At 40.7% G+C, this 17,653-nt stretch overlaps 1 protein-coding gene across 1 annotated transcript in view; it reads right to left on the bottom strand.

Moving 5' to 3' along the window:
- Window positions 1-17,653, bottom strand: part of lasp1 (LIM and SH3 protein 1) — a 49,535-nt gene that overhangs the window by 30,607 nt on the left and 1,275 nt on the right. The window contains exon 2 of the mRNA XM_079564801.1: window positions 1,730-1,824. Coding sequence (XP_079420927.1) covers window positions 1,730-1,824 — 95 coding nt within the window. The remainder of the gene's footprint in view (window positions 1-1,729; window positions 1,825-17,653) is intronic.

Raw genomic sequence — 17,653 nt, 5'->3', positions numbered from 1 at the left:
GAGGAATAATAATGACTGTGTGAGCAACGTGGGATGTGGAGAGCAGGCAGTGTTTCAAGTTGAGACGAGTCCTTTTGCTCATTGCTCAGCGGGGAAGCCAAAAGTGTTGCGTAAGACATCTGTTTAACATACAACATCTCAGCTGGAGAAGAGTGGCCTTTTGTGCAATACGCAGGTTTTTAAAGCTTACTTTTGCTATAACTATTGATAGAAAGTATGTTGAGATGTAAAGATGTACTTTGTTAGTTAAATATAGTAATGAGTAAGCAAGGGAACATTAGGAGGGTGTGTCTGTTGTATCTGGACGACACAAAGGAATAAAAATAGGTGCCCACAAATGTTTACGTTCATGAGCTAAAACAAAGACCAACCCTTTCCCCTATTACTCGAAAACTACTTTACTTTCTACTAGGGCTGAACGATATGGACAAAATTTCATATCTCGATATTCATGCCAGATATCTCGATATCAATATGATACGATATAACTATGGCTTAGGTAAAAACCAAGCATTCATCTGAAACATCAAAACATAATACAAAAGAGTTGCAGTTTTATTGATGAAAAATCTATATTGTTTAAAACTTGCTTATTCGATTTTAATGCTTTGAATGTGCATATCTCAATATTGATACGATAACGATATATCTTTCAGCCCTACTTTCTACCAATTAAAGATACAGAGACATGAAGAAGCCGACCGATATATCTGCTGGCCGATATATTCAATATTTGGGGGTATTTGGGGATTTTACTATATTGGCTGATATAGCGCCGTAAAAAGCCGACATTTCCGTGACTTTCAGGGCTCTAGAACGAGTCCTCCCACAACTCCCTATGGGCCACAGGGAAGGTGAGAAGCATCGCAATGAAAACTGGTTAGCTTCAAATTTATTAAACACAAGTTTCACTAAACCTCCGTCAATATGGACATGCTGCATGTCTTTTTGAAGTGCAGAATCTGGAGAATTCAATCGCTAAGTCAGTTTTAACCTCCACTATATACTGTATTTTTGATCCCCCCGATAATAACAATATGCTAATGCTAATGACAACTAATCAAAGGTGGGACAGAAACTATAATATCGCCTAAAATATCGGCTGAGCATATCGGCATCGGCCAATTAACTACCGAACTATCGGCATTAGAAAAACCCATATCGATCGGCCTCTAGTTCAATGGTCCACAAATACATAAATAACAGAGAATGCTAATCATAATGCTACGGTTAGCTTTATGCCACATGCTCTCACGGTCTTCACTTCTTTTGGACCGTCTTCTCTATTTTCTAACGCAGAATGAGACAAAACAGTCACAAGGACACGATGTAGACTCAACTGTATTTGTGTGTGCTAAATATGCTGATAATTCACCAGGAAATGTCTACAAGGAGTAAAAGGTGTGATGCCCATAACTAGCTTCCTTCCCCCTCGACTGGGCCACACTCCCTAATTCATACCAATTGAATCAAAAATTGTAATATGAAGAGCAGCAAAGCAGACCGTAATGGAAGTACAACATATTTTACCCATAAAATATTCTGTCCCTGTGCAGCCAGTAGTCTAGTTCTTCATACACACATGTTTCAATGGCAGATGCGAGACTAAATTAAGGATTACACATCACGATTAACCCATTAAGGTTCCTGTAAATTATCCACTTGTGCCGACAGAGTAAATTCCAGCCAGATAAAAAGAGTGTGTGTGAAATAAACTGTTGTTACTTACGCGTTGCAGTATGGTCTCTTGTTGTAGCCTTTGTAGGTCTTCATGTTTAGAGTCATTTGGCAGATCTCGCAGCTGAAGCATGATTTATGCCAATACTGTAACAGAAAGACAACACAGAGTATGAGACTCAAAGGGCAGAGTGGAGCCATTTATTTCTTCATTAGTTTATTCAAGTCACCCTATTTATCTGTCTATACAGTTCCCAGAAGTGTCAACAATCCCCTACACATATCTAACATCAAACCACTGCCAATTAATCTAGTCACATTTACTGCACCCTAGGAGGCAGGTAGATGTAGCGCCATGTGTAAAATATCCAACTTATCAACATCATAGCCGCAAATTACATGACACAAATGGTTCTACTTTCTCTAAACAAGAAACAAGTGGAAAAGTTAGTCCAATGGTTAGTCTGCGGGACCTTAAAGGCTGAACATGCCATTATCAGTCCCAAAAGAGCTTCCTTGGGATTATGTTCAGAAAGTATTTTGGGACAAGTGACACATTCAACAATAACAAATCAATTGGGATTTCCAAAATGTTATCCTTCATGTAAAATATTTTATTTATTTATTTATGGTTTATTTGGTCGGGACAGTGCAAGTTAATGAACAAGCCACACCGGATTGTAGCCTTAGGCTAATTTTCATCCGTCGTCCCCCATGCGCACTCTCAAACACACTCTCATACATCCTGGCCTATTGTACATGTTTTTAGTGGTAGGGGAAACCGGAGTACCCGGAGGAAACCTACGCAGACACGGGGAGAACATGCAAACTCCACACAGAAAGGCCCCGTCCTTGGTGGGAATCGAACCCGGACCTTCTAGCTGTGAAGCACAAGCACTAACCGCTGTGCTACCGTGCCGTACCGTACCGTGTCGTACCGTAATATTGGGACATTACAGAAAGAAGTAGCTGTAGCTGTTTTACATCATTTTGGCTACAGTAAATCTTTGGACATTGTTGTCATATATTTATCAACAAACATTGAATTTTGCCCGTAACATTCCATTTTTACAAACTCTATATTTTGTCTATCTCTATTGTGCAGTACTACACAACTTGAGAAGTAATATGTAGATCCTTTTAGCCACTTGAGAAATATTTAGAAGTGATGGGAGTACAAGTATTGAGTATTTCTGTCCCTTCTTGTCACTTCAAAATACTCTATGGGAGCTTATTATACCTCAGGGTAATAAACAAATGAGGCCTGACATTTGCATTCTGCTGCTGAAGTGTTGGACAGAGCAGCTTCCTCTTTTCAACAGCTCACACTCAGGAAGTTTCCAAACTACTGAAGCTCAAACATGGGATTTCTTTTTCCTTTTTCTTTTGGTCAGTTTTGACCATGTTGTCTTTAAAGGTTTGACTTTTTCTTAGAGTTTGGGCATTCGTGTTTCATACACACACACTCCGAGATCATTTGCATCTTTTTAGCATGATTTAAAGCCATTAGTTACACAATATTTTCATATCTTAACACGGTGAAGGTACAGTACCCTGGGCCTTAAAGGTGCATTATGCAACTTTTTATGAATAGTTGACCTTGTGGTAACACTGTAGCTGTATGAGGGGTAGGCGCCATGCTGACCGCTCATACAGCCGCTGGGTCACTTCAAAGTCAAACACAGACAATCAACTTTTTTGTCACATAAAAAGTTGCATAATGCACCTTTAAAGATAATAACAATGCGAAGTTAGCAACCATGTCCATCCAGGGTAAATAGTCCCAACTTGTGTAATGCTTTTCCACCTCCATTAGAAGAAGATCTTTATTTTATATAGCGCCTTTCACAGACATGGTCACAAAGCGCTTTACATGAGACAATTGAACATTCACTCCATTCTCGGTGGTAGTAAACTACGTTTGTAGCTTCAGTTTCCCCTGGGGAAAACGCTTTCGCGACTACACACGTCTGCACCAATGGCCCCTCTGACCACCACCATACATTCACTCACACACATCATTCATCTTGACCTTTTGTGCATGTTTTTAGTGGTAGGGGAAACCGGAGTACCCGGAGAAAACCTACGCAGACACGGGGAGAACATGCAAACTGCACACAGAAAGGCCCCGTCCTGGTGGGAATCGAACCCGGACCTTCTAGCTGTGAAGCGAGAGCACTAACCGCTGCGCTACCGTGCCGCCCGCTTTTAGGCACTCAAAGCGCTATAGAGCAAGGACCCAGTCACTCATTCACTCTCTCACTCATTCACCAATGTACTACGCACTGCACTGACACTGGAGGAAAGGTGGGAGAAGTGTCTTGCCCAAGGACACAACAGCAGTGTGCACCTGCAGTCACCGGGATTCGAACCCCTGACCTTCCGATCATGACAAAACCCATCCGTTTCGTCAACAGGTAAAGCAGTGTGGCAACAAAAACAATATTTTCTTAGTAATTATAATTTCACAACTAGTAACTAAAAGTGACAATAGCTCAGCTGCAAAAATATCGGCCAGTATTTTCTTTTCTGTTCTGTAGAGAAACTTTTTTTTAAGCCACCATAGAGTTGGGCTGCACAATATATATATATATATCGCAAAAAATATCGCAATGTTAGGTTATGCAATATCTGTATTGCAAGAAGCCACAATATATGGCAACATCACTAAAGTCTTCATCTCACTGAGATCGACATTTTTTTTTGCAAAAACTAACATTGCATTGAGCCTATAAATGTGTAAAAGCTGAGTTTTAGTTAAAAATTGACTAACTTAGCTCAATTTTAGTCTCATCTTGGTCCTGATGTGGTGTTTTTCTAAGTCTGGTTTTGACACAATTTGCTGAAAAACTGGTTACGTCAATATTGCTCAGCCCTACCATAGAGTATTGAAAAAACACAAGTACTGCTTGCTGTCTGCATCTGTACCATACTGTGGAAACTCTGCTTTGTGCTACAGAATAGGTAATTCATTAATGTGAGCAATTGGGAAACAGAAGAGATAGTGACTGAGAGAGAGAACAGTCTGGAAACTTCAGGCGCCTTTTACAAGCCTCTATAATTCATTCTCAGGATTGCCTTTTTCACATGTTGCTGCATACATTATCTGCAGTACATATGTTAGACAAAGGTGAATGGTCCAGACACTGCTCAGTTCTCCTGCTACCACGCCACAAGCCTCAGCATCCAATTCATCTCCAGTCCACAACTTCCTTCTACTTCTGCCTCCGTCTGTCCCTGGCGTCGTCCTGAAAGTTCAAAGTGTTTAGAGCTGGAGCAAAGCATTAGCATTAGAAGGCGAGAGGCATGAAAGCAGAGAAGGCAAGCGAGATGGAGAGAGCACAGAGGAGGGGCGGACAAGAGGAGGCAGTGAAGCAATGATCTGGCTGCTCCCGCTGTAATTGTCAAGGGGAAAGCAGGGAGGAGCGCGAAAGATTTCAGGAGAGGAAGAGAGAGTGTTCCTGTTAGCTTGGCCTCTGGGTGTATACTGCCATCTTTGCCAAGTGTGGAGCATTTCTGCACCACATGCTAAAACAGAGAAGAGATGGAGGAGGATGTGGACCTAATCTGTTCTCAAGATGCGAGGGCTGGAGAGAAATTCATGACCATTATCACTCCGTTTTATTGGTCTAGATCTCTGAGTGACGAGTTGCAAAAAATATTTGGCTAAAGCAAGAAAGAGGACAGTGATAAATGATTTGTTAATACCATGTCATGAAATTAGAACTTTGAATTCATATATTTATTATAATGCCACCTCTTCACGAACTTTATTTGTGTTAAAATGGCCAAAATTGCTCCTGTTCAAACTCCTGTTTAAGATACTATATAAAAGTAGCTGTTAAAACCACTGAAAAAGATTTACCCCCAGATCTAATTGTGATCCATTTCCCTGTAAATGTGTCCAGGAACATTACATTTGACAGACCGGAGACCAGTGTTGCCAGGTCCGTAGGAAGGGCGGTTTTTTTTTAAGTCTTTCCTCGGGTGAAAAGGTGTCTGCGGTTTTCCTGAAGGGGGTTATTTACAGTTCAAGCAAGATTTACGTCAGATTGTATAAATACAAGGTGAATGGCAGCACTATTCTTGAATTCAGGCGTGAGATCAGGGAAAACAAAAGGCATACAGGGTGACGCAGTTTGACCTATTAAGCTTATGTTCTGGGGCTAAGGAGGGGGGGAGGGGGGACAGGGGTACTGCGCCCCACCAGATCTCGTGATATATTCTGCGGGTTTTGAGATGCTCATGGGCAGGTTTGGCTGCTGAGACTAGACCTGTCACGAAAACAAATTTGTTACTTGTTTGATATATAATCGCGATAAACGATATTATTGACTCTAACGATACTGGACACTGTCAACTCTCAGGCATAAAAATGACAGTAAACCTTTGTTTTAAAAGTGCACAATCATATCTTAAAATACCACAAGATGAAATAAAATGTAACTCACTTTGCTTTGGTTGGAAATCAAAGTTTTAGAAAGCAAAAATAGGGGGAAATGCTAATACGTTTGTTAAGTGTGACGACACGACTTCCACTTCCGGGTCCTAGCTGACCGGCAAATTTGCAAGAAAAAAACATTAAAACTTCTTAAAAACAACAATCAATGTTTCTGAAACTCAACGGACCTATTTCTCAGACTCATTAGCCAAAAATGCCACACCTACTGCTAAAAAAGTAATATTTACTCAAGTCACTACTTCCGGGGTTAGCGTAGCTGCTGTGCCGTTAGCATTTATCTCCGCTAAACCGGAAGTACAGATTTTGGTAAATATGACTTTTATAATAGGTACAGCATTTTTGGCTAATGGGCCTGATAAATAAGTATGTTCAGTAACTCTCTGTTAAGTTTCAGAAATATTTTATGTGTTTTTTTGTAGTTTCTCGCACATCTCGGGACCCGGATGTAGAGCTGTGACGTCACCACGCAAGAAACGTATAAATGTATCGAAGATAAATATCGAGCCCAAAAATATATTGTTTATCTGTTATTTATTGAACGATAAGTCGATATAGTAATGATCGTGACAGTCCTCACTGAGACCTGGCAACCCGGCAGAAGACTGTGATATAACCTGCAAAACTAATACTAATAGTTTGTGGAGGTCTAGCACAATAAGACGCCAAATGATTTGTTGTTTGTTAAAGATGTTGACTGTATGCAGCAGGAATAACTGCAGAATTTGCTCATTTACATACAGCTAATGTGCTTCTAGAAGTATCACCAATTGATTACATAACTACTGCCTCTAAAACTGCTCTCATACAGATACAAGATTCTGTGGCAAAATGAGTCTTGCAATGTCTTTCTCCAGCTAATACTAAGGCTAATACATGGACTTAACATTCGAGTAATTTACATCAAGATGTTCAGGTGGTTCTTTTTGTTGTGACATGTTACATTTGCTCGTGGTAATAACAGCCTGTCCGGTCACACAGCAGCACACTGGGTATTTTCCAATGGCAGAAATCTGACCTCTGTGTCCGGATGTGAAGGACCACCCAGGATGGGACACAGTAACAGTCAGAGGCGCGTGAATGTTTGGGGCTATGGTCCAACAATATCACATAGTGTCTGACAAAAGGCGAGTTATGCAAGAGGTTCCTGCCCTTTTTCAATTATAAATCAATAATGCAGGATTATAGCGAATTCAAACGACCAACTGGGACCTTTTTTCCAGCAAGGTTTCTATGGACACAAATACACTGACACATAACCAGAGACTATTTAATGGGGCATGTACACCGTTTTGCTTTTGCATCCTCCTGTTTGAAGAAGATTTGAAGAAGAAGAAGAATTGAGGGCGTGTTGTTGGAGTAAAATCAAAGTGAAGGTTTGTAGGAGGTTCTTAGCACTTTGAATGCAGAATACATGAGCGCAGGTATCTGTGAACAGGCAATTCCTCATTTGAAACCTCCAGAGTTTAAAGCTTTAATGACTGGGGGCTGCTCTGGCACTGACTGGGACTTTATTTGGGAAAGAGCTGGAATTGAAGAAGTTTATTTCCAAACTGCTTTAAAATTAAAGGATCTGGCAACAATACGAGTAGAGTTCATTCTTCTTTCTGACTGGATAATTGTCCTGAGGCACAGACAGATTGTTTATGAAATTTATAATGTACAAAACTCTCCACACACAAGTAGTTTTCCATCAAAAACACTAGATGTTCATGTTTACGATTTATCGATTAGATTACTACAATAGTTGGCAACAATTTCACAACAGTGGTCCAACTTTATCATCAACACAAGGTGATAAATTAATACAACACTGGGTGATAAGCTTCTGCAATGTCGTGAGATTCATTATCAAAATAATGCGACTGCGAATCTGTGCTGTAATCAAAGCTATAGGTCATCCAAGAAATGTATCTGTGAGCTCTGAGCATGACCTCTATGTCGGTGGAGACTTTTTCGGGCTTAAGGCGGTTTAGTTTCTTGACCGATTCAAGCGATTTCCCCCTCAGGGACAGCACCTGTAGGTCATATCACACTACAAATCCACAGCTTCAGCCAACAAGAGCTAAAACTACGACATATTGCGACTTGTGTGGTGAGAATAATAATCAGCCGAGGGCGTCCGGTTCATTCCAAAGAGTAAATATTGAACTTGCGCCTTTAGCGTGACTTAAGCTTGCCACTAATACAGTACTTAGGAGACCGAATGAACCCAACTCAAGCCGCTGACCCACATTCCTGTGAGAAAACCCTGCTTCAGTATTGACCTTTATAGGAGAATTCGACCCCCATTGGACAAACAAAGGCCCTGTTCAACCTGTTAGAGCTGCTCAAATGGTCACAATAAACAAGTGAAAACAGGTGAGGCATTCAGCAGGTAGCGGTACACAAGGAGATGTTGTGAAGTGGTTTTAAAAACTATTTAACTCATGCTGGATACACCTTTATGTGCAAGTGAAGCAACAAAACGTATTCATTACTCTACAGATGAGGTGGATTTGGTTCTGTAGGATTTGAAGCCTACTACATACAGAAAACTTCCAAATATCGTGACAGTCGCAAAATCCGTCCGTACATCACAGAACTGCTGGCCCACAAGATGACTTTGAGAAATAGTACATAAATTAGGGGTCAAACACCTCCTAAAGCACCCTAAAATGCAGTCAATTACGTCAAAATTTCCTAGAGGACACCTCCGGTCCCCATATTAGGACAGATATGATGAACAGCACAGGGATTTGGAGAAAGTGGGCTTTACTTTGGGCCATGATTTGGAGGTTCGGAAGAAAATCAGTCACAAAGCTACCTGCTAAACCCATCTCACTTTTAAAGAAAGATGGAAACATAAATTGCATCTTATTAAAATTAAATTAAAGTCTCAGGCTACAAATCTAAAACGCATCTTGTCAGAAAAAGCTTCAGTCCTTTAGGTGCATCCTCAAAAGACGGCCGTTAGCAATAGCGTATAGGCAGACGAACGAGACTCTAGCCTTTCTTTTCGGAGAGGCCGAGACTGGATCTACTCATCAGCTGGAAAAATAGGCCACTGCAGCAGAGTCGAAGCGATAGAAATAAAGAACCAGAAACGCGGCTGCTGTGTCTGTGAGGCTCAAGGACACGACGCTCCTCTTACAACTGAGGATTTCGTGAAACAGGACGAAGAGGAGTCAACGATAACTGGGCATTTTACCTTGACAAAGCGGTTTGAGTACTAAAGGCAAATTGCGATATTTGATAGTGATGACACAGTACGTTGATTTATTTCACCAAATTGTTTACTAAAAAGCCTAGATCAGGACTAAAACTGAACTAAATTAGATAATCCATGACCACATCAGCCACAATATCCAAAGAAAACCGGTGTAGTAGTAGTAGTAGTAGTACTGTATGTGGGTCTGCTGTGCATGTGTGTCAATGGAGATTCCAAGCCTCGTGTGTAAAATGCTCAGTCAGCCTTTCAGCTTCCTCCTCATTGAAGTGAAGGCTGGACCGTCCCATTCCCTGCAGCGATGGGACGTCCCACACATGACAGCGCTGCGCTCAGACAGAGGGGGCGAGCGAGGGGAGCTGGGGTTACGGGGTTAAAAGCGCGATATTTGCCAACAGCGGGCGTGGTTTATGCCCAGGAAAGTTATCCGTTGCTCGGCTGAACGATGAGGAAACAATTCAAGAGAAATGATTAATGTCGCTATGACGATATCTTACGAAAGCAGAACAAACCAAAGACCAAATATGGACAGAGCAAAACAAACATGACACATGATTAGTATTGCCACTGTTTTAGTTTCTTGTAAAATGGGTATTACGTTCTTCAAGTCATGCAATTCTCATTTAGCGTCAAAAAAGTTGATAATATGAAGCTGAAATAAGGTCGTACAACACTCTTATTTCATCCCTGAAGTCAAGATAAATGTGTGTATACAGCTCAAAAGCCTGCCAAAAAACAACTTGATAGTAAGTTGAAGCTTGGATATTACTCATTTGTTGTCGCACCCTACAATAACTCTTCCAGCTGTTATCTTCAGGTCAACTTTCCATTGACTTTCTCGCCCCTTTTCACCGCTCGGCTTGTTCAGATCGGTCTGATAATGACACATGATGCTATAGTTGGTCTTCCTTGTCAGGCTGTGGCTTCATGCGACCACAGCCTGTCGGTTAGAAGTCATGCGCACTCGCTCACACTTGGTAAAAATGATGTTGTATTCTAGGGACTTCTTCATTTACTGACGCTGCCATATAAATAGTTTCTCACTGGCTTCACAGATCGGGTTGCTTTAGATCGGTAATGCTTTGAAATAATAATTACTTTTCGCGCAGTCTTGAAAGGCATTTTAATGGCCTATCGCGGTGGCCACAATACAGTAAGTGCTGGAAGAAATTCGAGGCTTGCAGTAACGCAACCCTTGGGATCTCTTTCAAAAGCATATTTAGTTAATCTGAAGCAATTAACGTTATCTAAAGCACTATTTTGGGGATTTTTAGAGACATGACTGATGCCCAGATGAAACTGAAGAAAAATGAAAGTTAGATTGCACAGATTTGAGCTGGCTAATTTTGCAGCATGAAGGCGAGAACCAAGAAACGGCCCACATCTGGCTGTTGCTAATGAAGGAGAAGCTAACTGGTTAATTATTGCCTTACCTGACACAATTAAATGGCAGCCAAGGGCGTCTTCTGGTATCCTGACCTCGATTTCGAAAGACATGCTAGCCTAGATTATGCTAAATGTGGAGTATGTTAGCATGTAGCATAAAATGAGACGCTAGTCAGTGGACCAAACTGTATTGGATGGTTTAGTGAAACATCGCATTAATATTGTTATCCAGTTTAATGCTTTTTGAGGCCATTTTAATTAGAGTCTGACCAATATATTGGCCGGCAATTAGCTTCAAGTTTGTTAAACACAAGTTTCACTAAACCTCTGTCAATCTCTGGACATGCTGCTCATTTTGAAGTGCAGAATCTGGAGAACTCAATCGCTAAGTTAGTTTTAACCTCCACTATTGCATTGTTAATCGCCATGCAAAATGCCGCTGCTAGTAACAATATGCTAATGCTAACGACAACTAATCAGAGCTGGGACAGAAACTATGATTGGATCACTTCAAGAGACTAGATGCAAGTTGGTCATTTTATACTCACTACTGCCACCTCAGGTCACACGCGTAACTGCAGTCTCTATATTAAACTTGTGCATGACGGCACTTCTGACCCGAAGTAATACCTTTTTGAGTGACAGTGCAGGATTTTAGAGGCAGCTGTGGTGCCTGGGCTCATTCTACACATTAGGACATGGCTGGAACATGTAGGGGGAGGAAAACATTCTTAAACTCTGTATAGCCCCATTAAGGCAACAAAATTGGCCAGTGCTGAATCGGCCAAGTATTTGTTTTTACAGGACTATAGACCAGACATTTGGAAAACCTCAGTTAAGAATATCGGCACTGGCCTTAGAAAACCCATATCGGTCGGCCTCTAATTTTAAAGCCCAACTAAGGCTTTTTTTTCTATATTCACTGTACATATTCCTTTTCTAAACTTCAGCAAACATTCTGTCCGTCAAATGAATGAATGAGGTGAACTTCCGAAATTCAAAGACAAAGGGGAAGCAATAGAAAACTTTTGAGTTAATAATTGTGTACAATTTCAGCCAAAACTGCACCTGAATGTGTGTAGGATCATAAATTTTGTATTTCTAGTGAACATATGCAGCCAAATTAGTCGAGCAATGTTGTTATTTTGAAATAATGCGTATAAGAATCTAATTTTGTGTATTTAAAAGTCATTTAAGGCCTTCATTTTGGCACACTGACTTTTTACTGTATGCTTTCTAATGCCACAGGGGTTCAGTCGGCACATTTGTTTAGACAAATAAAGCACAAAAAGAGGATGGCAAACAGCAAAATGTAAGTTTTGTTTATTACAGTTGCATATCTTCTACATAAACGCTCTTGGCACTACAGTACGGTGACCTTTATAAAACATGGATCACTGCAGTAAAGTCCCGACTGCAGTAAATTTAATGGGGTATGTGTTATGTAGACAGATATGAGCTGCACTGGTCCCTAATGCCCTGGGAATCAAATGTGTGATGGAGAAGTGAAGTGAGAAGTCATGTGTGACAGTGACCTCAGTGACTCAGCACAGACCGTCCTCCACCTCTGGATCAGATGAATCAGATTTCAGAAATAAGCCGCTATGACAAGGAAGTCGTCTCGAACCTTAAAACCAAAACTGACAGGAATGATCAGTCTGCGCATGCGACTACAGTTGATTTATTCTCTCATCACTGCTACTTGGTGCCCAAAGCGGGTATACGCCTTGGTCACACTTCCTCTCTCAAACCTATACATGAGACTAAAATGCAAATAGAAAACTTTTACTTTTATTGCACTTTTATTACAAGAGAAGTTTACATTTTACCCATGTTCCCCCATGTAGAGAAATACAGGAAGTCCTTTGCATTAGCCCCGTCTTACAATGCTGCTGGGGCAATCTGTGCATATTTTGGGTTGAGAGGGGAAACTGCAGCACCTTGGAGAAACACACAGATGCAGGGAGAACGTGCAGCTCCACGCTGGTAATTTGGCTGAATTTGTATGAATCAATAAGAGGCTGACAGTTTGCTGCGATAAGGGAAACTCAAGGGCATGAAGTTTTTCCAAACTACAGGGTCAAATACAAGGTTCATCCACCTGGACATGCTTGTGGCAGGATGATGGAACACAGTGTTTAGCAGCACTTAGCAGGGGATACTTGGAAATACTTCAGATCCCCAAAAAAGTCCAAACTGGACAGCAGTTCATTTTAAATGATCATTTGGTCTGAATTGGAGTGTTTTTGCTTTATCTTTTAACACAGTACACACTAACTAACAATAAATCAGAGATTGTTTTATTTATATATATATGAATAAATAAATAAATGTATATTTATATTTTTTTTTTTTAAGTTTAGGGGTACTTTGAGTAGAAAAGAAAGGACCCAAAGGGTATCTGAGACACACTGATGTAACATATACTATATTCTTATATTATTGGACTGAAACACAAACACACAAACAAATTCCTAACATAAATCAGTTTTTGTGTTTTTAACCATGTTAACTTTGTTCTCTCGTCAAAAACAATCTTATATCACTTCACTTAGTACTTCTGTAAGTACCTCTTCTACTGTACTGTAGAAGCACTGGGGCTGAAAGATATTATATCAATATCGATATGTCTGAATTATAGTTGCAAATGTTTCTTCCACATTTGTAAAGTCCACCATCGCCAGACCAGTTCTGAGCAGCTCTGAGCAGTTCTGCACTATCACGGCACCATCAATTTATTAGCATGCCATTAGATAAAACAGTGCTCTGAATTTCACTCTTTTCGTGGGTAAGTCTTTGAGTGCATGGCACTCCCCATAAAAGAAAATATTCTCAGAGAGCGGTCTTTAGTCAAGTATCTTTTTTTCCATATAAAGACATTATTCTAGTTATACAACATGGAATATCAATACTGAGGTGCCCAAAGCGCAATTATACACTTTAAACAGACTCATTACGAGCAGAAACATGGGAGTTTATTGTTTTGTTCGGACGCTGTAAACGGCTGCACTTAACGTCAAGGGAATTGGCTTCAGTTCAGCTTTTCATTAAATTGTATTTTCTTCTAAAGGGCGTCTTTGTTGAGTGCAGGAGTGTGACTTATCCACAATCCACTAGATTACGACATTAACAGCGGCATTGGAAAATCAAACAGCTCTTCACAGGAGAACACTTAATCTGCATTGTACTATTTAATAAACAGAGAGAGCGCTTGACAATGTAGCAGAAGTTAAGGTATGTCCAGATATTAGCTAATACTATAGTTATCAAAACACACTGAAGCTCCTGATTTAGTTTAGGTTTAAGCAACACAGCTCCGACAGTGAGCAGTGGTTTGTTCACTTTTCATAACAGATGCTTTTAACCAGGCACCAAAACACAGGTCTGGACATTCAGTCAAACTGCACTTTAGTTTAACCTTCAATTGCAATTTGGACAAGAAGACAATTGCAATTTGAAAGGGTGCGATAAGCGTATTGGAAAGTAGGGGTTGGCAATATGGCATTTACCATTTCGGTTTATGAACAGACAAGAATCTCTTCACTCCAGTCTCGCTCCATTTTATTCCTTCAAAGTCTGAAAGGACTCCTCTCCAAACCCGGTGCTGTTGCTGCCACCATCTATCAATTATATCCACAATCAAACTGATAACAATTCAATTAATATTTCATTACTTGCAAATCCGTATTGCACAGACAGCAGACTTTTACAAACAAAATATCCTGTTTCCATGGGGTTTTATATTTTAGTATCAGGTGGCTATAACATGTGAAAATGTTTGCAATGGTACTTGTTCATCACTTAGTAACAATTGTAAAAAATTAAACACATTACGGAGTGAGACTGAAACTATAAGCCAAACCCTTCTGTGCATCTTCCTGGCTGCCAAAAATGTTTAGTATTCTATTATTGGATTTCATTTTCCCGCCAGCACACACCCATGAACATAGAGAGAAGCGTGCACTGGAAGTTTGCATAAGTTAAAGTTCATAAAAGAGCCCTTATACAAATGTAGGCAAATACCAACTCTACATAAAAAGATATGTGGAGGCATGTTGCGAGTATAGGAAGGAGAGCAGCAGTTAGACCAACAAAAGCTGCGGCAGAAATGCACTTCCTGTCTCAAACATGACGGGCTCTGTTCCCCTCGGCTCAGCCCTGCCCCGGGAGACTAACCCACATGCTGACGACAAGTCACTACAGTTCACTCCAGGAACCACGAGTTAACCCCAAACTCAGGTGAAAGCACTCTGTGAGTGGATACTGGATAGCCAAGGGAGAGAGAGTTGCCAAACAAAACAAAAAAAGCACAGAAAAGGTAAAAAGTTGAATTGTTGTAAAAATCTGAATAAGCTTTATAAAATCTCACTGTGGAGAAATTAATCTGCCATGGAAGCTACGGCTGCAAAATTGGGACAGATATCTACCGTATTTTCCGGACTATAAATCGCACTTTTTTCATAGATGCAGACGGCATCTCTGGAAACGTTCATATATGGTCATGTTTGAAAACAGCTAAAGGGGAAAACAATAAACTTTCTCTAATTATTCAAAAACTACTTTAACAAATGCAGAATTCTGCATATAGCTTTCTACTAAATATAGATACAAAGACATGGGGAGGAGCAAAGTGGTTCAACAGCCCATTAATACATAAATAACAGAGAATGCTAACATGATGCTACATGTTAGTATCGTGCTAATGCTAGCTAGCGCTTGCTACGACTGCCCTTTTTTGCTTCTACTGAACAATCTGCTGTGAATAATTGTCCATATGGACCTGATTTAGACTTGACTTGATTTGTATGTGATGAATAAGTATATAGTGGCTAAAAAGAGTGAAAAACTGTGTTTCCCAAAAGATTCTATTTTCCCCTCGATGAGGCCACGCCCCATTCTATGACGAGATGCCGTCTGTATCTATAGCTTGGCTTGGGGTGCGACTTATATTCCGGAGCGATTTATATTCCTAAAAAATACTGTAATTGGGATTTTCTCTAACAAGTTTTGATATTGCGATTCAATTTGCCATTTATGCAAAAAACAAGAATCAGTTCATATAGTACACATTTTAGACAAGTAGCTTTTGAGAGTAGACAAAACCTGCTCCACCAAAGCATTTCACAACATGTTTACAGAGATTTGGCAGTTTACACGTAATAAGACCCCAGGGAGACAGGATATTTTATTGTTTGCAAACAGCACCGAACTGCAGGCTTTGCTATTCGTTATTCACAAACCATTCAAATTGTGATAAACAGTGCAGCCCTAGCAACAAGTAGCTACTCTCGACTCTGGTCTACCCCTTTGTTGAGCATGCGCTGATAAACTTTGAACTACAGCCCACATTCTTTAGCTTTAGCACACATTTCTGCATCAGCACGTCTCCGTACAAACAGAAAGGGCCACACAGGGGAGTAAAGGAGGCTGTTTCGCAGGGCTGTGTATGTATTTAGATGCAGCGGGACGGCAAACGTGGAGGGCAGACGCGTCCCCGGACAGCCAGAGGTCCCAAGAGCGGCGAGGCCTTTGACAGAGCACGTTTTATGGGAGTGTCTGGCTGTAGGAATGTGCCTCAGCTCCAGGGTGGATTCCTGTGCATTCAACCTGCACGGGCAATTTAGGTTTACCATACAAACAAGTGCCTCAGTTTGGTAAATAAATAAAAGGGAGGAATGCTTAAAAAATGTTGATAAACTGATCATTTAAAGGAACAGGCCACCGTTTTTACATACTGAGATGTGACGTCACAGCTCTACTTCCGGGTCCCGAGACGTGCGAGAAACTACAAAAAAACTCTTACATACCATAATCAATATTTCTGAAACTCAACAGAGTTCCTGAACATGCTTATTTATCAGGCCCAGTAGCCAAAAATGCTGTACCTACTGCTATAAAAGTAATATTTAACAAAATCTGTACATCCGGGTTAGCGGAGATAAATGCTAACGGCGCAGCAGCTACGCTAACCCCGGAAGTAGTGACTTCAGCAAATATTACTGTTTTAGCAGTAGGTGCGGCTAATGAGTCTGAGAAATAAGTAGGTTCAGTAACTCTCCGTTGAGCTTCAGAAATATTGTTTTTAAGAGTTTTTAAAGTGTTTTTTTTTCCGCATATTTGCCGGTCTGCTAGTACCCGAAAGCGGAAGTCGTGACGTCACACTTAACAAACGTATAGCTCCAAACGGGGTGAAGTAAGAAGTGACCACGCTCTTCCACGGGCACGCACCGAGACCAGACAGGTATGTATCAACTCGTCTAAACTCAGGAAAGAACATATCACAGTTGTTAGCATTTGGCCTCGCCCAATGTATTCCTATAGCTCCAAACGTGGTTGAAGTTAGAAGCGACCAAGCTCTTCCTCGGGCAAAGACCAGACAGGTACGTATCAACTCGTCTAAACACAGGAAAGAACATATCTCATTATGGAAAAACGGTGTTCCTTTAAAAGGGACAGTGTACCAGTACTAGTACCAGTAATACTTGTCGAGAGATGCTTTATCTTAATTTGCTACAAAACTAACTTCATTCATACCATACCAATGTTTAGGTGGCAGCAGTAAAATGGGACCAACTCTTCAAAACAAATGGGTCCGTTCAACTTGCTACTGTATTTTCACCACTGCAAGATCGACAACGGGGCAGAGATAGGTCTCTGTTAATATTTTATGCTTTGTACATGGAAACCTATGCATTTTGCACAGCACCTTATCTTTAGCTGGAAAAGGCCTCCTCTCTAACCTCCATTTAAGGCACTTTGGGGAAAGCATTAGTCACGATGATATCAATGTAACAGCGCAATAAGCATCCCTTAGTGCTGATGCTACTTCAGATAATGTGCTTCGTGCGCCCCTTTCTCCACCATCCTCCTCTGTCTGATAAACTCCAGACAGGGATTGATTTCCAGAGCATCCAGACGTCAAT

The sequence above is a fragment of the Gobius niger genome (assembly GCF_951799975.1).
Source record: "Gobius niger genome assembly, chromosome: 10".
Taxonomy (NCBI): domain Eukaryota; kingdom Metazoa; phylum Chordata; class Actinopteri; order Gobiiformes; family Gobiidae; genus Gobius; species Gobius niger.
This window is presented reverse-complemented; position numbering and strand designations above follow the sequence as displayed.